The sequence below is a fragment of the Macrosteles quadrilineatus genome, unplaced genomic scaffold, assembly GCF_028750875.1.
Source record: "Macrosteles quadrilineatus isolate MER2022 unplaced genomic scaffold, UCM_ALF_1.0 Scaffold_7__1_contigs__length_78375512, whole genome shotgun sequence".
Lineage (NCBI taxonomy): Eukaryota > Metazoa > Arthropoda > Insecta > Hemiptera > Cicadellidae > Macrosteles > Macrosteles quadrilineatus.
In genome coordinates, this window is record NW_026542600.1 from 2,622,873 (window position 1) to 2,645,820 (window position 22,948).

The window sequence follows — 22,948 nt, forward strand, 5'->3', positions numbered from 1 at the left end:
CGAACATGAGGTGCAGGGCTACCGCCAGAACAGAGCCAAATAGCACGTAATTTCACGACCAAAGTTTCACGACCATCGCGGGTTTTTTCACGACCAATTCAGCCTTATGGATTATAGTGTTTGGTCGTGACAATAACTTGAATATAATTGTAAATTGAACAGTTTAGTTCAATTGAAACACATATTTTTATTATAACTAACAGTATAATTGAAGGATTGTTTGGAAAGATTTAGATTATTCCGACAATTCACGACCGTACCGCTTGTCCCTGACCATCACGTTTATGATTTCTATCATGAAAAATTCAAAAATTAATATATCGTCATATTTTAATGTTTTATACACAAAAGAAGCACGCCTCTATACAAACATAACGATTTTTCGGGTCTCAGGTAAGTTTTTTCAGAGTTATACAAACTTAAAAAGATTTTATTGGCTTATTTTCAATTTTTTGAGATTTTGTATTTTTTTCTAGGAAGACCAAATATACCAAAAGCTCAGTGACCTTTTTATTGTATAATGGTCATAAAAGTAAATTAGTTTATAGCAAAACATAGTTATAAAAATAATATTAACCATTTTTAATATTCATTTAAACGTCCGTTATGGTCGTGACAGGATTTTGTATTTTTCCACTAAAGATGCTCTTCTAAAAAGAAACTACCAAAGATATTGCGTTACCATGGACATTTTATGAAACTTCAAATGTTAATGAAATAAAAAAAAATAATAAAAGTTTTGAAAAAAAGGGGAAAAAAATTGCAAAGTGCTTTTCCTGAAAACGTACGTTTTTAAATTTTCACTCAAGTTATGAATGGTATTTTGATATGATTATTTAAAATATTACCTAATATTGTTAAGTACTGATTATGAGTGAACCTAGATAATAAAACAACAATTCAAGGCATTAAAAAACTGGTGGTAAATGTTGGGCTAAATACTATTTGGAATATTTTTAAGTAAAAATACATGTTTTCTAACATGAATTTAGGCTAGCCTGTATTCAACTAATGATATGAGTAAACCTATCCAATATGTAATAGAAATAGATTTTGCTAAGCCTAAGTCAACTTTATAAACTTGTAATGATTTTTAATCTGTAACATTTGAATTGTAGGTAATAAATTATGTTATTCTCTAAGTTAAAATGTTTATTTATTGACAGAAGATCCTTTAACATGCTAGTACATTGGCTGAATTGCAGTGACGTAGACATATTTGGAGCGCCTTGGAGTATAGCCCCCTTTCCCAAACATCAAATATCACCAAACATGTATAATGGACTTTGCGGATGTTTTGTTTATAAGCTCTTAAAACACAACGTAAGTCAAATTTAATTTGGCAATAAGTTACAAATTACATAATTAGTAATATTTCTAAACCTTGTTAGACCTATATGATATTTTGATATGATTATTTAAAATCTTACCTAATATTGTAAGACTCCTCAGTATATTGTCCTCAGTATATTTAAGATTGATTTTTATGTTAGTATTCTTGATTGAAGTGTCTAGAAGGGAAACGAGAAGAACTTGAGTCCACGGGATCCTAATCGAGCTTCACTATTGTGGGAAGCTGCGTTTGATTGAGGCAATGGTTGAGGGACAATTTCAATATTCCGGGAAGAAGCTTATTCGCTTTGTGCTGGATTCAAACCATTGGGCTGTATTGTTCATATTAAACTAATAGGTTTAGGTTACCTGTTTGCTGTCAAAACGATCCTTAGGTAATAAGTAATAATAATAAATAAATGTTCAAGATAAGAGTGAATTAATTTTAGTTCAACTTCCTTAAAACAAACCATAGAAATTTAACTTTTTTTTACAGTACTGCATGTGAGAGGTAGTCAAATGCCTTATTGCTTATGTCCATAAGTGTCAGTCCCGTTGCCTCTCCCTCTTCAAGAGCCTTGATTATAAATTTTACAATATTTTCTAAGGCTAAAGTTGTTGAATAGTTTGGCCTGAGCCCGTATTGATGTCTATAAAAAATGTTATTGTTTAAAAAATATGCATCCAACACTTTACTAAAAATTGGAACAACAGCTATGGGCCGGTAGTTAGATGGATCTTTATCATAACCACTTTTAAAAATTGGAGTTAAATTATTAATTTTGAAGCATTTTGGAAAGACTCCTTTTCTCAAAATTAGGTTGAACAGGTAGGTAAATGGTAAAATTATAGTGTCAATAGTTAGTTTGATTAACCTGTTGGAAATACCATAAAAATATCCACTCTTATAGTTACCGGTACTCATGTTTTCATGTTGTCCCATGCAGATGTCTGGCAAAAAACTCAGTTGATCTTGTCATGGAGGGTATTAGGAAATCAACCTGATCCAGAGGGGCAGGACAGTCAATTAATATAAACATTCTTGCCCCCAAGACTGATTATACAAATTTATAATTAGGCTACATACCATAGTCCGTCTTCAGTCTTATGCCATAGTCTGGGATTGCCAGTTTCGGGTCAAGAGACCAGTAGTCCATGAAATCCGACAGATGTCTTCATCAATAAATAAACACACGTCGACACATAAAGTTTATATTTAAAAACATAAAACATTTTAATAAAACTGTAGGACAGCCACATTTTATTGCGGAACAAACCGATGCAGGCTACAAGGTAGACTCGAAGGAACTAGAGACAAGACGGATCTAGTTCCGCCCTAGTTCCGTCATATTCACCGTGAATAAATGTGTCGACGTGTATTTATTTATTGATGAAGAATTCTGTTGGATTTGAGAATAGGACTTTTGACGCAAAACTAGTGATCCCCAGACTACCTACTGTTCATAAGACTGAAGACGGACAAATTTACGTCTTCAGTAGACCATTTTGTAAGTCTTTAGGCATAATCTATTATACATACATTCAATTAAGCCATTCACGATCTTCAACAGGAACAAGACGTCAACGTAACTTCGTAGCTTCAAGGAAGGGGGATGGAGCGGAATATATAAATCAAAATGAATCCAAACAAAAATACTTATTAATCAATATTTATGCTTAACTTTTTGTATCCTCCGCTGGTAAAGGATAGAGCATCTCCCCAGTTAGTTATAGCTTGTTTGTAGATCTCTGCCTTTAAGCAATACCACATTATAAGGTCTAATAAGTTGCTTTAATTTATTGAATTGTTTTAAAATTTCTTCGCTTCATCCGTATAGCTTATACAGTACTAAACTTGAATATTTTCTAAGGTATATTGCCACAACTAAAGTTAATCTGGAAACAGGATTCTGAAACTTGGTAGACACATTTTACTTTCTCCCCCTATTACAATTACATCTGTGGTCCGATTTTGATGAAATTCGGTATGTGAATACTAATCCATGGTATCTCCATTTTTTGTTTCTTTTTTTTCCGAACCTTAGATTTTTTTAGTGTTTTTCCTTCAAAATAACAGAAAAACCAGAGAGTATGAGAAAAACAGATCAAATGATTTTGATTAAAGTTTAGTATATGTTATCGTTCTTTTAACTCTAAACAATGAAGTACACCTCCCAATGTTGTAAAAAATACGGTTAAAAACTTGTTGCAACTTTTGTGATTTTCCCTATAAAATATCAATGTTACTCCCTTCGCTTGCCCATGATAAGGGTTGCATTGACAAGCTGATGGAAGAAAGTATGTTTCAGATTTGCTGATAGTATTTATTTTAAAAAAAAACATGTCTTATAGAAAGAAATATAATTTGTGCCTCTCTTGGTTTCATCACCGGCTTTCATCTGGTTTTCTTATATTACTGAACTATCAAGGTAATTTTATCATAGTCAAACTATAAAAGGGAACCTTCAGACTTCTACCCTGGGCATCCTCAACTTACACTACTGGCAAAAAAATTTTATACCATGAAGGAAGGTCTCCAACCTAACTGGTAGGGGTGTTTGGTAGGGCCTATGACCTTTTTTTAATTATTTAAGATAGGTTGGCCTGAAAAAAAAAACATTTTTGGGAATGGGGTAAGACTAAATACCCCTGCTACAGCAAACATACAGACACTAAGCAAATTTCCATTTGCCTGATTGGCTTTTCTCTCAAATATTTCCTTAATAATGACAAATTTATTCCCTATTACAGCAGTTCTCAAACTTTTTGGTCTGGCGACCCACTACCACATATTGGATTTGTTTTGCGACCCCCCATTAATATAACAAGTTTTACCCCATGAACCTTCATAGAGTTCATTTGCCTATTGGGTCTGATGATGGTTGGAGCGTCCAATCAAAATCAATCACCACTTACCATATTTTCTGTATTTACCTTCTTGTGAGTCAACAGTATAGGTGTAAATCTTCTATATATATAACACGCTAAGACAATTTTTGTAAACAGAACTCCTGCCTAATTTTTGGACCGATTTTGATGATTAAAGTGTAAAAAAAAATGGCCCTGATCTGTAGTTTTGCAAAGTGTTTTTCATTTTTTGAAATCTTTATTAGTTTGGGCAGGATCTTCCATCAAAGTTGGGTTTTCTCCCATAAGATTAACATGGGGAAATCTAAATATTAATTGGGAACTTTGTCTCCATAAATCTGAGAGAACTGCTGGGCATAAAAACATGGTAGAGGTGTCAAAAGAAAGGTCTGGGTCTGTAGATGAGCCATCAAAAGAAAAATGAAGTAAAATCCCTTAGGGCTCTGCCCCAGAAGCCTTTAAAGTTCCCTTGCCAGATTTGTTTTTATTATCGTCATATGGATAATTTTTCACTTATTTTTAATGAAACAGCTGTTAATATTTAAATTGTATTTTAAACAAACACCCCAGACAGCACAGACTTATCTATAGAATATCTTATAAACATTTCACTTGGATATTTAAGATATCTATAGATGATCAATATCCAGATATTTATATTTGTTAGATATTGTGAAGAAGTTTAAATGTCACTAATTTCTACTTTCAACAGATATTAGATTTACAATATCTTAAGAACTTCTACGACTGAATATTATACGGATATCTTCTGACAGATCACAAAAAATATATAATAAATACACAAAAACACAAAATAATAAAGATTAAGTCTGAAAAGCACATTTATCAGTTGATTATTTTGATTAAATAGTTCATAAAAACACAATTTTTTTTAAAACAACTGGACAAAATTTTTATACTCGGACGGGTCTCGAACCTGGTACCTTCATCTTATGAACCTCTTACCTTACCTCTGAGCTACCTGTGATTGTTGAGAGTACTAGTTTTCAAGCGGTTAAAGAGGAGCCAACAGCTACAATGATCGCAATACTTAAATATTTTGATACCATGATTCTGTTTAGGCATCAAGTTGTTGAATTAAATGTTTTTTCTGGGAGTTGGAGAGAATACTGGTATCTGATTATAGATTAATTCATTACCATTAGTAATATTGTTATATGATTAATTAATATTTACCCTTAAATTTATCAACCCACATAATTTCCTCAAATAAGTTAAAGACTTTTAATTAAAAAGAAAATATTTGCATTATTATTATTATAAGCAGGTGTATTATTATTATAAAAAGGTGTTTAATCATACATTCAAAGTCAATTCTATAATGTTTTTACGGAATGCCTTAACAGTTTTTTTTTTGTTTCTCACAACTTTTGGGTTTTGTGAGACTTTTGTTACTATACATTACGTGGTGCGTGGTGTAATGAACATTTCTTCCCTTCTGACTGAAATAGTTTGATTTTAATGAAACACTCCCGTTGGAAAAGTGTAGTCATTCTCGTAAACATTGCTAATGCAATTTTTGTCCACTTTGGACTTCGATTAAAATGATTAGATTTTTTTAACGCGTAGCAAAGATTAGGGTAACGGAGACAACATACTATAATTCATCTACCAAAATAACCACATAAATACCCCCGCCGCAGCAAACCTGCCGTCTAAGCGAATTTCCATTTGTCCGAATTGATTTTCAATTGATCTATTTAAATAACATTGGGTTAAACGAGTACCTAGGTTTGCTGCTACAAGGAAACTAATAAAGTAGTGTGTTTTTAGTAAAATATTGATAGCTTACTATAAAATAAATAAATTTGCCAAGTTTGATCAAAATATATCCATAAAGAAGCAAACTACAACATTTTACAATATTCTCCATAAGAATAACATGGGAATTTTAAATTTACCATTTTTTTAGTTTTCTCCGTAACCAATAACCGTACAAAAACACTTTGATATACTGAATTGTTTGTTTTTTTAAGCTCTTTAAGAAGGTTTAGAGAAAAATTGGGAAATTTCATGTTTTGAGGGTAAGAAGTGAGAAAAACCAATTTTTACCCCATAAAACCCCCCATAAAACCCTGTTCCCATGGTCCGATCATGCTGGATCGCGAACTCATTCAAGTTTATCCCGCCTTACACCTTCAAACCAAATTTCATCAAAATCGGATAAAAACTACTCAAGTTATCGTGTTCACGGACACATATATATATATATAAATCTATATATATATATATATATATACCTATATATATATATATACATATATAAAAATTTGAACGAATGGTGTTTTTGGCCTCTGGGGACATTAAAATGAAAAAGTAAATCGGTCCCGGGCCTAAGTCTTACCATGAGACCTACGGTAATAGCTACTTCCCTATAGGGAAATTCGCTAAAACTACAATTAAGTTTTAGTTTCATTAGTGTTTTTTATTTGTTGGATGATTTTAGATCCTGTGTGATAAGACTAACTGTAATATTAAATATTCTAGATGAAACAATAATGCACCTATCAGCATTTATCGTCTTCATAATCAATATCCAATCGTCAATGTTGGATTGATATTTACAGGATATCTGTTCGTAGATATATAGTACTGAATATATGTACAATATTTTTAGGATATTGCATCTAAACATTATGTAAATATCTACTTTTATATCTATTAAATATCTATAGAATATCTTAACAGATATTTTACAGATTTCTTAGATAAGATATTTTAAAAATATATTTAATTACATTTAGATATCTTTAGACATATTTCAACCACTTTGAATATTCAATGGATATCTGGTGCTGTTAGGGACATATTATAGGGAGATACTGAGTTTGTCAAAAAGAAGTATTTGCAATAATATAACATTCTGATTTTAAAATTAATTTTGTCATCTCATGTTTTGCAATATAACGTTCCATTACGAAATCATTGGAACATCTTAATATTACAGTAACTTTTAAAATAATTTCTTATCGAATTATCTTATATCTATTGTACAGGTTGGTGTCTGCCTTTTTGACCACTTTTGCTGATATTTTGTCATTTTATTCAAGACAGATCATTATAGGTTCATGAGATTATTTTCATACAGGTTTTCAATTAGTAGAAAAGATTTCAATTGTGTAATACAATACAAATAAATAATACAAGTAGTGCAGAAGGGCACGTTGCCCATATATGAGCCGTGCCCCGAGCCATTTTAATGCTTGGATTGTGACATTTATTAGTTCGGCTAATATTTCTCTTAACCAACGGATTATTCATCTGAAGAAGAAGTTCATTGTGCAAGATCCAAACACAGAAACCTTGCCTAAAATAGTACCTATATCTTGACAGGATGTTTTGCAATGGCCTATTACGGACTGTGGCCCACTTGGTTGGCCTTAAGTGAGATTGGTGAAAAGAACACTACACTTCGCCTGTAAAACAAATTTCACAAAGAGTAATTGAGTGAAAATTTAAAAACTTACGTTTTCATGTCCCTGGCCTTTTACTTCGTATATACTGGATTTGTAGTTTATTATTATGTGTTTTAATATTTTTTGGGACGGGGGCAACATGTTACACACATTTATTTGGTTTTAAATAGGTTCTAGGTATTGTTTTCGTATTTTTAAAGTCTCGAAATTCACGACCATGACGTGTCCCTAGGGTACATTTTCCAACTTTCACGCTGTTTTTAGAATAATTATTCATGCCGAAATATATAAAGCCATATTTTTATGTCATCAATGGTTATTTAACTTACAAAGAAGGAGCATATTATAATTTTATTGTCATTACAAACTGACTACCATGACAAAATAAGTCTGTCCCTCGATTTGGCGTCACGACCATTTGGGAAAAATGTTCAACTTTGGAGCACGACAGTGGCAAGCCTGGTGTCGATGGAGTCAGTTGGTTTTAGAGACTAGTTCGGGGTGTACGTCAGGATTGTAGTGCCGGTCGTTTCGAGTTAAAAGGAGGAATTACAAGATTAATAAAGAAAAGATTGTGTTTTTTGTAATTTTGGTGTGTCCATGACCGTACGTAGTCATTCGATGAAGTAGACATGGTGTTAATTTTTGTTGATAAGTAATTTCAATTAGTAGATTAACCTAGAAGTCCACTTTGTATCCTCGAACATGAGGTGCAGGGCTACCGCCAGAACAGAGCCAAATAACACGTAATTTCACGACCAAAGTTTCACGACCATTGCAGGTTTTTTCACGACCAATCTAGCCTTATGGATTATAGTTTGTTTGGTCGTGACAATAACTTTAATATAATTGTAAATTGAACAGTTTAGTTGAATTGAAACACATAATTTTATTATAACTAACAGGATAATTGAAGGATTGTTTAGAAAGATTTAGATTATTCCAGACAACTCACGACCGTACCGCTTGTCCCTGACCATCACGTTTATGATTTCTATCATAAAAAATTCAAAAATTAAAATATCGTCATATTTCAATGTTTTATACACAAAAGAAGCACACCTCTATATACAAACATAACGATTTTTCGGGTCTCAGGTAAGTTTTTTCGGAGTTATACAAACTTAAAAAGATTTTATTGATTTTTTCAATTTTTTGAGTTTTTTTATTTTTTTCTAGAAAGACCAAATATACCAAAAGCTCAGTGACCTTTTTATTGTATAATGGTCATAAAAGTAAATTAGTTTATAGCAAAACATAGTTATAAAAATAATATTAACTATTTTTAATATTCATTTAAACGTCCGTTATGGTCGTGACAGGATTTTGTGTTTTTCCACTAAAGATGCTCTTTTAAAAAGAAACTACCAATGATATTGCGTTACCATGGACATTTTATGAAACTTCAAATGTTAATGAAATAAAAAAAATAATTTTGAAAAATTTTAAAAATTTTAATAATTTTTGGAAAAAGGGGAAAAAATTTGCAAAGTGCTTTTGCTGAAAACGTACGTTTTAAAATTTTCACTCAATTACCAGTTAAGCAATTACTGTCATGACAGAAAGGTCGTGTTCCTTTTGAACTAGATCGATATACTCATCCTTTCTAAGATACGTTGATTAACAACAATGCATGTAAACGCCACTATTTACATAACAATTTACAGTATTTGCTTTTTTGGAAATGCAGCATTGCTTTGTCATTTGCATTATTTGTTGCCAATGAAGCCGCATGACAATATGAACGAGGTCCCTCATTTCAAGAACAAAAGCCAGCTTTACTACAAATATATTCCACTACACCTAACATTCCGAAGATATATCATACTAAACACATTATGTAATTCATAAAGCTGAGACAAATAACCGATACAGTTTTTGTTTTAATATAAGTGTTATGTACGTAAAACATTTTGCCAGCCCGTTAATTTTTATCTACTCTATAAAAATCCCAGCAGGCTAAAATATATTTTTTTACAAATTACCATATGGATGGCATCCCTATGATTCATACATACATATACATGATACATGATCTCTCCGTACGTAGACCTTTGCCTTAAGGAATTGGACAGGTCAGGGTTAATACAAAGAATAACCATAACCAACTTAATACTAATTTTTGTCACCGTCTAGGTAACTGTCTATGTCCTCTAAACTTAACTCTACTAGATATTTTTTAATTCTGATTTGAATTTTGTTAAGCTCTGAATTTCAAGTAATTTTTTTGGTTCGCACAGTGGTTCGTACAGCTAAAACGGGGTTTTAGGGCGGGATTGAAATGAGATGTGGCTTTTTTCTCTAACCTCTATTTTTGATGTGGAAAGCGAAAAGGGACCTCTTTTCAGAGATGCAACATTTTCAGTACCGGTACGGCCGATATAAGTAATTACTTAAGGTTGAAAATATCGAATTTTGGGTTTCGATTGTTATACAGTACCTCATTTAACAAAAACATGACACTATCGGTTAAAATATCGAATTGAAGATGTGAAAGGTCGAAATAGATCATTTTGTGAGCCTCTGCACGGTCTAAGTAAAGGTACGTTTTGTCGCTCAATGTTATTTCGCCATTATGACAAGAGGTCCCATTATTTCTAATATTCACTTTTTAAACAGATTTAAGTTTAGTCCAAAAATGGATTGTCCTGCATTCTAATGGAAATTTAGAGAACTACGACAAAGTTCAGACGGAGAATAAAATATCTCACAAATATTGCGGACCCGACTAGAGGTACATTTTCTTATCTTATGGAGAAATGACATAGGGCCGACAAGAGGTCCCTTTTCTGAAAGAAATGAGATTTTTACGACATGCTTCAATAAAACAATTATTCAATTGAAAACTACCGTGAGTTAAGACAAAAATTGGTACCTATTGAATACAAAGACGACATTATAAGTTTTCTTTTGATACCAAAATCGTTTCTTAAATAAAAAGCCTCGTTTTTATGCGTTATAACATTTCAAAGTCCTATAACAAAAAAAAAAATCATAGATGCATGGGACTTGTACCAATCGATTCGGAATTTAATAGGGAATTCAAATGATAAATATATGAAACTCAAAATCGAAAATTCCCGACAAGAGGTCCCTTTTAGCTTTCCACATAATATTTTTTTCATTTTTCTTAAAGATAAAAACAATCCCCAATCAGTTGAATAGTTGCAGTATAGCCTAGTACTATCGCGAAGTTTAAAGAGCCATTTTGACATTACACCTAAAAAGAACACTCTGGAAGGATCGAGATTTTGTACAGTATTCAAGCGGAGAAGCCGGGATTTTTCATCACACTAAATAAAGCGGGAACGGGGCCTTCTCAACCTGGATGGAAAGCAGGAATTGTTTTGGTCGTGTTGGTGGATTGGAAATTGGATTTGGCAGTGGCTATTCGCACGTCAGACGTGCGCCGCTACCACGCACGTCTGCTCCAAATGACGTCCCATTACGTTCCTAATCTAGTAGGTAACTGTTATAGCTGTTTGGGAACAGGTTGCACACAAAGATATCCTAGTATTAGGAACGGTAACGGTAGTACCTCATTAGCCGAAATCGAAATGAATGGGATCAACTTCGTAAAGAGAAAGGTAAAAGAGTTGAAGTGAACAGAGCCAAAAAGGTTACAAGCAATCAAATAGGTGCTGGCCAATAATAACATGTTATTATTAGAAATACGCAGTAGAAGATTCAATATAGGAATATAGCCTACTTTACCTGTACAAATCAAAGGCTAGGCCTATCAAAGGTATCAATGGCCTAATATTGGTAGGTTTAGATAGCCCAGAAGTAGGCTAGGCATTAGGATAAAATAGTAATAAATCACCAGGCTGTCATCGGCTTAAAGCTTAATTTTACAGTGTAAGCTTACAAGTAAAATCTTATTTTTGATTTGGCCGCTATCCCGAGCTTGTACTTTTCTAGTACAACTGTATATGCATCTGTAAGTCAATTGATAATATTTAAAATTATCATTTATGTGTGTTTTTTTTTTTTACTTTTAACACCTTTCTTTCTGGCTCCATCGATTGTTCTGAACTAACCAAGTAAGAAGTAACTGAAACTGAACGTTCTGTTCTGAAAGTTTCCGTTGCATTATTTTGTAATAGGTACTGGAACTGTTAACAGAATACTGGAACGGGAACGGGCTGTGGAGCATTTAGACGTGCGAATAGTCTCTTCGATTGGGGCTCGATACATTGGACTGGATTACTGGGCTGGCATACTGGACTGGACTGACTGGATGGAGGGAGGAATTGAGGAATATAAAATAAAGCTTCAATTCAATCTAATCTTCAAATCTTCCTCTTCCTCGCATCCTCGCCCCTCGGTCGGCGGTCCATGGGCATCCATCATTTATCATGATAGACATCTTTCTCCTTCTTAGCCTTAGGAAGTCCTTACTGAACTAAACTAAATCTTGGTATTCTCCAGTTTAAACTGTTAGAGAATGAGTTAAAAGTAAAAACTTGAAACATCGTCTCCAACCTCTTGTAAGTAGTCAATCAGCGGTTATTTATATCAAGTTCAACTAAATGGGAGAACTAGGCTGACAATATCATAGGCCTAGCCTAGTTTCAAGTACTTCGTATAGCACGTGTTATTTATGTGATATAGATGTCTTGTTTTAATCAATCTTAGGCCTATTCTCTAAGTAAAACTATGAAAGATCAATGGTTTTAGTCTTAAAACTTGTTGTCTTGGTTAATTTTGTTTGTTCATCAAGGCCTTGCCTAGGGTCAAAGAATGTTGGGCTGTGTAGTTACTATATTGAATATTTCATTTAATTTCATTGATATGCCGAGCCTCTCAATCACTTACGACTTATAACTCGAACCTCGGGCACAGTTTCTTAACTGAGCTACGCTAGGCCTAATATTGATTGAAACTATCGATTCGATTAGTAAACCTTCATGTGATTTTTTTCACCATCCAGCAAGTTTGGTTGGTTAGGTTAGGTTTTGATAGTTTGATTTTATAATAGATATATTTTAAAATATCGATGAGGCCTACCTATTAACCCTCCGAGTGTCCATAGTTTAGGCCTTAATGTCCGCCTATTTTTGGCGCATTTGCAAGGTTTTATTAACACCGATCTGAGAAGCTTGAAACAATGTTAATTCTACTGTTCTATATACCATTTTGTTTGGAAAATCATGGGCTTCAATATTATACATAAAACATAGGCCTAAGGAACATTTGTTTCAACAAAATTTTTTAGGTATAACCCTCCCAGTGTTACTTGACGAAAATTCGACAAGCAGCACACTTTGTGTAGTGTTACTTGTCGATTTTTCGACATGCAGACATCGTTTACGGCGAAGGCTCTATGACTGACTGAATCGGATTGAACTGGATCGAGTTAGGTATCGTTCTTTCCGTAATATTCTAAGCTTTCTCCAGAGGTCTGTCTCAGCGCTGTACGTTCTCTGAGCCGATCGTAATTGTAGCAGACAGCTGGCAACGTGCGTGTATTTGTAAACAGCTAGGTTACCCTCGGACCGATGACTGATGTGTTTTATTACGTTTATCATTGTTTTAGTGTTAAAAATCAAAAGTAGTGATATACGTGTTGCATTATAAGAAGATTTAAGTGGTTTTGAAGTGCTGGTGGATGATCCTGAAGAAGTAGGTAGTGATATTGATGTAAATTATCAGCCAGATTCCTAGCTATGGTTAGGCTATGCATTCTTAGCTAAACGCTATGTACTGAAATCTGTTTTTTGACCATAACTTATTTATTTGCAAATCTACTTCCTTATATTATTATATATTTGTAATCCTCATAAAATTTAGAACAAAGTGGCTATTTTCAAATATTTATAGGCCTATAATTTATATACAATTTCATTGAGCGCAAACTTATTTTTTTTTTTTTAAATTTTCGAAATTATATTTTTTTTACCTAAAAATTTTTTTTTTTAAAATGTTCCTTATGTTTTATATATAATATTGAAGCCCATGATTTTCCAAACAAAATGGTATATAGAACAAATAATTAGTGCACTTCATATACTCGTGTGGTTTCAGGTTTTATTACCGGTACACTACTTAATTACTTGTTTTAGGTAGGCCTACTACTTAATTGTCTATGTTATAGGACGAGTAACCCTACAAAGGAGTTTTGTTTGGTCTTTATTGCAATATTTATAATATTTATTTTGGATTAGTATTGGTAAACGTCTTAAAAAAACCGTACAGTGTAGAGAGCTTCCGAAATTTCTAACCATTCTTCATCATGACCAAATGCAAGATCAATTGCAGCGCTAGAGTAGGCCTACTGTTTAGAGTGCATTCTATTTGTTGATAATAACCATGATTTATTCCAGGTATTATACTCTTTTTGCTTCAAAGAATAAGCCTAAGATGATTTCCACAGCCATACGAGTGAGTATTTTTTATTAATTTTCCACTTAGTCTAGTTTTAGGGAATATCTCATGTATGGAATAAGCTATTACCGTAGGTCTCATGGTAAGACTTGGACCTGGGACCGATTTGCTAATTTCCTTCTGAGGTTCCCAGAGGCCAAAGCACCACATATTTAAATTCATATACAATACTGTACTAGTGTTTAATGATGTGTTCAACTCTATATATTTTTTGTGTGTTTGTGTGTGTGTCCGTTAGCATGATAAGGCCCCGGTAACGATACGAGCGGCATGAGCGCCGCCGCTCTGACATCGGGTCTCATTTATTTCCACGTGTAAATTTGTTGAGAGTGGCCACGATACGTCTGAGCGACGAGCGGCACCGCTCAGCGCCGCTCATGGTTCCAAGTCAAAACCGATTTTTGCAAAAACGCCGCTCAGGTGCTCAGGTGAGTCATGCCAAAAATGACCCACCTGATGGTGATGGTTAGGTTCGGCCTAAAATGACAGGGAAACAGCAGAAAACATGCGATACGGGTCGATACGTGAGGTGCAGTCCAGGGAATGTTTGTGGAATGACCAGGACGGAAGTTTTAAAACACTTCAGTCACCAGAAAAGTATGGAACCATGTTAGGGTTAAGGTTTTTCTAAAAACTAAGTTTTTCTTTAAAGGCAAACAATTGTCAGATAGCAACAATAGTTGCAATACGTCTTGCAGGTAAGCATTGTTTACCATTTTCGACTAAACCGACTCATAAAAATGGGGAAATTTGATGAGCATTATAATTGTGCCGCTTGTATCGTAGCCACCACCGCTGCTTACGTGCAGCTCAGGTTACCGCTCGCCGCTCGTATCGTACTCGAGGCCTAACTTGAGCAAAAACTATCCGATTTTGTTAAATTTGGTGCAAGAGTGTAAACCTACCTTTATTCAAACCAGTATTTTTTTTAAAGGATAAAATAAAAAAAAAAACTGTAAACTTAAATTCCTATGTTATTTTTTACGGAAAACAAGTAGACCAAGTCAAACGGTTGTAGTTTGCTTGTTTATGAACAAATTTTGATCAAATTTAGGAAATTTATTTATTTCATACTGAACTGCCAACATTTCACAAAAAAAGCACTATACATTCTCTGTAGCAGCAAACCTATGTACGGGTTAAACTAATGTTATTTAATGAGGGAATAAATCTGACATTTTTAAGGGAATATTTTTAGTGAAAATATATTTAGGTAAATGGAAATTTGCTTAGTCTACAGGTTTGCTGTGGCGGGGGTATTTTAATATTTTGTTAACAAAAGTTAAACAATAAGTTAATATTCACGTAACATGACTTGCTGTTGAGTTATTTGAGCGACTGCAGCACTACCATTCCAAATTACACTGCTAAGTGTACAGTTAACATTTGTCCTGGGATGTTTTAGTGCACCTTGTGTGTTGTTCCATATAATTACAGTCCAATCTCAAAAATTACTAAAAATTAAACAACAGGGATTAAACAAAAATCGTTATATCAAGGTTAGACTGTAGGCCTATAATACAGTACATCGTTCATTCGGGTAAGTATAATTTTTCATTTACGTATCCCGGTCTTTTTCCCTGCTTTTGGCAACATTGAAGACCTGTTAAGTGCTTTTGCCTGTTCCTTTCTTTTTAAACCTTTCACTGGCATACATTAAGTTACGTGCTGGAATACAGTAGTAGTTTTTAATCTAACTAGTGTCCCTGTTGCTTGAATTCGAGCAATTGCTAAGTATTTCAGGCGTTATTTTAAAACGAACAACATCCATAATTTCTGATGACTTTAAAAGATTCGACTCAAAGATTATGGAAATACTCAAGATGTACATAACAGATCGATATAATCAACATTTCTTGTAAATATCTTATCATTTTTCCAAAGCTGATCTTGTTTTTTAGTGTTTTCTACAGATAGCCTTTGTAATGGGTCAAAATTATAGAGGGGTTAAGTTTTTATATTTATTATTTAATTATCAGTAGGCCTATTCCTTACCTGGTTGGTGATAGTGGTAAACCTATCATGGTAAGGTAAATAGGCTGTTCTAGGCCTATCCTAGGGTTGAAGTAGGGATAACCTCACTTTTGGCAAAATCACTAAAGACACTATTTTTGTGATTCACAATCCACAGTATTGCATCGTTGTGTACAAAATGAGTGATAAACCGTTTCCGTGTAACCCCCATGCCTAATATACACCTTTGGGAAGTACGGTCAAAGTTGTTGGTTAGGCTAGGGTGGAGAACCGCGATCACAAATACAATATCACTACATAACATGCATACACTTTGTCGCACACTAAGCTACACGTCACGGGTGGAAATTATACTTTTTGTTTAAACCAGAGACGATATTAAAGTTCTGCCGTATAATTTCACAGTCGGCGCAGGTGAATAACAACATTAACAACATAACCTGTACTACTAGTCGGCTGTCTTGGCGTTGTGTTGTGACAGCGCCAAGTTTGAACTCGTGACGTCACCGATCAGCTGGTAATTGAATCAGCTGTTTCCCCATCCCTAGAGGATTAGGGAGGGGGAAGTAGTGAAGATCCCTTGTGGGCTAGGGATGCGACGACATTCTAATTCTGCGATTTACAGTGTTTAGGACGTGTCTTAGTGATTAAGACTTTGAAACGATTAGTGATTTTGCTAACGTGTGCTTTAGTGTGTCTTAGTGAAGATCCCTGGAGTATACAGGTAATTCGCCGGCTTTATCTTAATAGTGTGTACCATTATTTTTTATTATTTGGCCATAAACCCTCATTTTATTCTTTTATACATAAAACTCACGGTAGGATCTTTGACGGGTGTTAGAACTTGTATAAGTCCGCTTTAGCGTATGCTAGGGCTCCCGTGGGTGGCAATAGAGAGTTTTAGGGATACAAATTTCGTTTAATATTTTGTTTACAATATATATTGAGGGTGACGGGGTTTTAGCAAATATTTTGCCGTGATATTCAGTAGGTGTTGAACTGCTGCGGCAAAGCAGGCAAAGTTGAACCCGTCTCTGCAGGTCGTGCAAACACGAGGTCGGGTGGAGCACGCTAAGTATATTCAGAAGTAATATTCTAAGTGTTGAGGTTGACGAAACTGCAACATTAAATTGTTTCAAAATTTCGTTGAACGGGTTTTCATTATTTTTAAATTTAATTCAATCAGCTATTTCCAGGTGTGAACGATGATGATGGTACAGTAGCGTTGTTGGTTACCGGTACTGAGTTCACACCTGATTCACACTACATTTTTGCGTCTATACAAATCTGTACCTGTGCTAGGTTATTGAATTAAATAAATTCTTTTTTATCTGAACCCTGGAAACTTCCCAGCACGCCGACTTGAGCGATCCGCTGGCGAGAGTTGGTGACGTCTTTCCCGCTTTAACTACGGAATAGCGCATATATTCCGAGCGGGAAGAACGGCACGTTACACCTTATTCATAGCCACAATAGGTTGTCCATAATAACGATTATAAATAAATAAAAAAAAAATTGATTTATTTTCCTTGGTGGTGTTCTATGACTTTTCTATGTTTCCATAGTTTGCAAATCGGCTCTTTCAATGATTACTACAAAATGCAGCACAGTGTTAATTCAGTTTTCTTTTTAGTATATCAATATATCCAGGCTCTCTCGCTTTTTTCCATTGTAATATTTACGCCAACCCAAATGAAAAAAATAAACTATTTCATTTAAACCAAGTCAGTAAATGTTTGTAGCAAACTGTTAAATTAGCAATCTTGTTGACTGTTTACAATTAACATATGTTCTTCGTCTCACTTTTAATTTCTGACAACAGTTGGAGTTTCATAACCATTTTTGTTTCCCATGTTAATCTTATGGAGAAATACGAAAATTAAAAGGGCCCCAGGGCCTCACTCTAATTATTTGCCTAAAAAGAAGATTTCCTGCACAACTACACGTTACGTTCTTTCCAATGACACCAAAAACATGACAATCGGTTCAGTAGTTTCGGAGGAGTAATTATCACAAAAAACCTGCTTGCGTATTAAATAAGTATAGATTCTGCAGTGTTTACATTGAACAGTAGTGATTGGTAGGGATAAGAACATTGCTTTCCTTTTGAGGCTAAGAGGATAGGTATAGTCTTAAAACAGCCACAGTAGGTTTTTAGCCTACTGGAATACTACGGCTGCTCTGTTAGATTATTCATTAATTGGATAATCAAGTATCTGACCTTTTTTTTAACCTTTTTAGCTCAAACTATGTTATCTAGTTTTACATGGTTTTAATTTTTCTAAAATGGTGTTACCTTGGAAATAAAAGAATTGAATTTAGAATACAGATTATACTGAACTATATTCAGGCCAACAACATACGAAATAGCATCGTACTCCAGAGTTAATAAGCTAAATACAAATAGGTTTTTAATTCAATTAACTTTTTTTTTGTAATGCCTAAACTGATAGATTTGAACTGAAATGGTAGAGGTATCAGTTATACATAATAAAGCTTCATAAGTTGTCTGACTTAAAACCCTAGATTATTATTTAAACTTATTGGTACCTACTTTGGTATTATCCGGAGGCCAACCTTATACAGCGTGCTGCGGTGGTCATGTTAGGTTGGGTTATCATAAATATGTTTATAGGACTTTCCTTGTTTCATTATGAATCGAACAATACCAGATGAGTCATACTTTCCCCCGCCAATTCCCCTCCAAGTAGCCAAGGTCAGGTCGTTGACCGGAGCACGCGCATCACCTGTCACTGCGCCTGAATCTGGGTCAGTGTCCTGAGTGATGACTCATCTGGTTTTGTTAGATTCATAACAAAACGAACAAAGTCTTACAAACATATTTATGATAACCCAACCTAACATAACCGCCGCAGCGCCCTGTACACCTATTTGGTGGAGTACATGTGGCAGCTAGCGGCGGCGACGCATCCAACTCAATCTTCAACTACATAGCTGCCTTATGGGAGGCAGAACTTAAACTTAAAGGCCGCTAATCGTAATCTTGTCAAGTTTGGTCAGTAAGTCAATTAAAGTATGTTCTTTTCAATTATGTAGTTATTTTTGGTCTCCGGTAAAAACATCCCTCTAAAATAAGTGGCCTCCGGATTCCAGAATATACCAAAGTACCAACTTATTATTATTTTTGAAACTAACATTTTTGGTTATCCAACAATCCCTGGTTGTGTCGGGTTATTGAGAGTCAAATGCAGTTGAAAATCATACATTGATGGGATGATTACAAGTTTTTAAATGTAGCCTCTTCTGTACTACTAAGATACTTTTTGTACTTAGGTCTATTTGAGTTTTAAAATATATTAACAAAATATTTCTTAGATTCGCCTGGCTGCTACTAATGAAGAATATTTTACGGATTTGGCGCCCCCGTACTGTTACTTGCGTGTGGGCCAAGTTCACGTTCCATGCAATGCTGACCAGATATTTGGACCGGCACACAGCCAAGAATCAGTGTTTGAATATGGAGCGAAGTCACTTAGTAATAATTTTTTAAAAGGTAAGATATCCTTTACATAGTTGAGCGCTTAATTGGTTTTGTTTTTAATTCTTACCGTAGCGGCTTTGTTGACTGGCCACAGTTCATGGGTGTCGTGTGAGGTTGTGAAAAGAAGAAAACATTGTACAGTAGACAATAGGTATATGAAGAGAAAAAAACATCAGCCACAATTACAGTTGTTATATAGGCATTGGCTAGCCTGATAAAGATTAAGTTAGTTCTATTAAAAATAAATTACATCGCTTTGAATTTTAATCATTGTTACAATTATGGTATTTAAATTATTCAAATGGAATTGAATCAAAATATAGGCATAAAAATATAGCCACTTACCATCTTTTGTATATTTACCGTCTTGTGAATAACAGTATAAGCGTAAATATATGTTTTAAGTGTTATAAGACGTATCTTTATTTACTTTCCGTAAAAATATAGGTACGTAAGAGATTATGAAAATGTGACATTAGACAAACATGGGTACAGTATCACAATATTTCTTACATTAAGGTGTTTTTGTTTGATATGAATAACATTTAGAAAAAAACAGGATACATATGTATACATAGATTGAATTAACTAATGAACAATCTTGATATTATAATGAATAATGAATAGGTACTGGGGGACCAAGCCTTGCTCGGTTGTGGTTAATTGGGTTGGGTTTAATAGTTAAAACAATATCATAAAAAGACACATTTTATAATTTACGAACAATGTTTTACTACAAACAATTTAATCACTTGTAATGGGTCAAAATTATAGAGGGATTAAGATTATATATTTATCGTTATTTATTAATCAGTAGGCCTATTCCTTATCTGCTAGGTGATAGTGGTAAACCTATCTTGGCAAGGAAAATAGCTGTAGGCTACCTAATGCCCATCCTAGTGCTGAAGTTGGGATAACCTCACTTTTGGCAAAATCACTAACAACACTGTTTTTGAAGTATACAAGTCATGGAATAGCATTGTTGTGTACAAAATAGGTGATAAACTGTTTTTGTGTACGCCCATACCTAATATAAACCTTTGGGAAGTATGGCCAAAGAGGTGTTGTGCAAGCTAGGGCGGTGAATCGCGATCACGAATATAATATCATGTACATAACATGCATACACTTTGTCTAACACTGAATTACACATCACGGGTGGAAATTGTACGCCTTGGAATATATCGGGAACGATAATATAAGTTCCGCCTGATAATTTAACAGTCAGTGCAGGTAAATAACAACATAACCTCTACCACTAGCCGGCTGCCCTGGGCTTGTGAATCGTGGCAGCAACAGCCAGGGTTTTTGAACTCGTGACATCATCAGTCAGCTGGGAATGGATCAGCTGTTTAGGGGATTAGAGAGGGGGGAGGGAAGGAGATCCCTCGTGGGGACATTCATTCCCCATGTTCATTCCCGTGTTTAACTGAGTTAAGACTTGCTTTGCTAATTACCAGTAATTTTGTCATGTGATTTTGCCAAAGTGATTGAGTGTAGAGTGGGTTTGAGTAAAGGCACTTGGAATGTTACTATCGTTTTCAGAGTATTCAGTTAGTGATTAACCCTCACTTTAATATTTTAATCATAAAACTCACGTTAGGGCCTTTGATCGGTGTTAGAACCTGTTTAAGTCCCTGTTAACGTATGCTAGGGCTCTCGTGGGTTGGTGATAAAGATTTATATACAGATAAATATATTATCATTTAGGATTGTGTCTATAATTTATATTGAGGGTGTCGAGGTTTTTAAAATACATTGACGGGATTCTATCTGGTACTAAACTGCCGCGGGCAGAATTGAACCCGTTGTAGCAGGTTGTGCAAACACTAGGTCGGGTGAGCATTTTTACGTTAATAAGGAGTGTAATTTTTATGCTTGGTGGTAACCCTACTAAACTAAATCTTTCTTTAATTAAAATTAAAACTTCAGCCTTAGAATACTCCCTAAAATACGGTACTCCCGTTTAGATAGGCTATATCCTTAGACTAGATTAGCACGACAAGTAGGGGTCTCAATCCCGGGCCTTCAATCCAATCCCGGGATTTCGGGATTCGTCTCAGCCGATCCCGGGATCAATCCTGAGATTATAAAATATTATGATTTTTAACTTTTTAGCCATTTTAAATGAGCGAGAAGTCCCCTTATCGAGTACTTTAATGTTTCAAACTTTGGCCAGTGTTACACTGTGCAATGTTTCCATTTTCTAAGTAAATAAATATTACCACGCGGAACTTTCATCGCCCTTATTTCTTATTTACAGTGTATCTAGAATATAATAAATACATTTAAAAAATCACGAGCAACCGCACTTGCACGTAAGCTATACGTCACGCTCACGATAGGTTAAAGATAGCTAAGAGAAAAAGATAAAATGGGAAGAATCATGAGTAGCAGCGTAAAATGTTATTTTTACTTAACAGCAATAAAACAATATATGATACTGTAAAACAATAAACCTTATGCTTATGTAGTAGCATAAGTATGAAAAACTTAATTTTGGATTGTAAGAAATTTAATCACCACACTAATAATCAAATACGGAGATAAAAGTTATAGACCCTAAATATAAGCAATCTTAATAATGAGATTATAATCGTGTGTTTATAGTTATATTTTGTGGCTTCCATGAAAAAAATACTTAAATTTCCTTGCAATGTTATATTTGCTACTTGAATTGCGTTGTTTACGTTTCATGTCAAAAGTAAAACTCAAAATAACTTATAGGCCTACTGTAATTAAGTTCTAAATAATGTAATAACAATTACAGATAGTAAATCCAAATTGTCTAAAAACTGAAACATATATTTAGGCCTACATTCGTTCGCCTATTTGAGTTTAATGATAATTAAATTTTCCACTAAAAAAGATCATTACTTATACCATTTTATATTATAGGCTAGTCCTAAAAATTAAGAGTATATATGTGTTTCAAGTGTTATTGGACTATTTTTATTAATTTTCCGTAAGTAAAAGCCATAAAATTAACAAAAAAAATCAAAATAAACATAGGTTTTGCAATCCTGTTAATCCCGGGATTAAAAGACACCAGTCCCGGGATTTCTAGGTATCAAAAATCGGCCGAGATCCCGGGATTCGGGATCCCAGGATTGAGACCCCTAACGACAAGGTTAGCTTTGTCCGATTTAAGAAAAAAGCATATTTAAGAAAAAAGCATATTTTGTTTACTATTAGATTCATGTCATTTCATTAATTTTTAAACCTAATTCAACTAAATAAATACAGCTGCCCATATGTAAACTAAAAAAAAATAATGCATCAGGAATTGTAAAATCTACCCTTAAATAAGAGAGAAACATCGAGTCCACGCCAATGCACTCAAACATCACATGGACGAAACATGCATCAACTTTTTACATGTATATTTTCACTATTTACATTTAATGATAAAATCACTCATTTATAATAGCATATCTTTGCATGAACA

At 34.1% G+C, this 22,948-nt stretch overlaps 1 protein-coding gene across 2 annotated transcripts in view; it reads left to right on the plus strand.

Annotated features, from left to right (window-relative positions):
* The first annotated feature begins 12,022 nt into the window (after positions 1–12,022).
* The window catches only part of LOC128997769 (uncharacterized), a 91,794-nt gene continuing 80,868 nt past the window's right edge, over positions 12,023–22,948 (plus strand). For both annotated transcript variants that reach the window (XM_054423445.1, XM_054423446.1), the window contains exons 1-3: positions 12,023–12,127; positions 13,964–14,021; positions 19,335–19,512. In XM_054423445.1, coding sequence (XP_054279420.1) covers positions 14,001–14,021; positions 19,335–19,512 — 199 coding nt within the window. In that variant the 5' untranslated portion in view covers positions 12,023–12,127; positions 13,964–14,000. The remainder of the gene's footprint in view (positions 12,128–13,963; positions 14,022–19,334; positions 19,513–22,948) is intronic.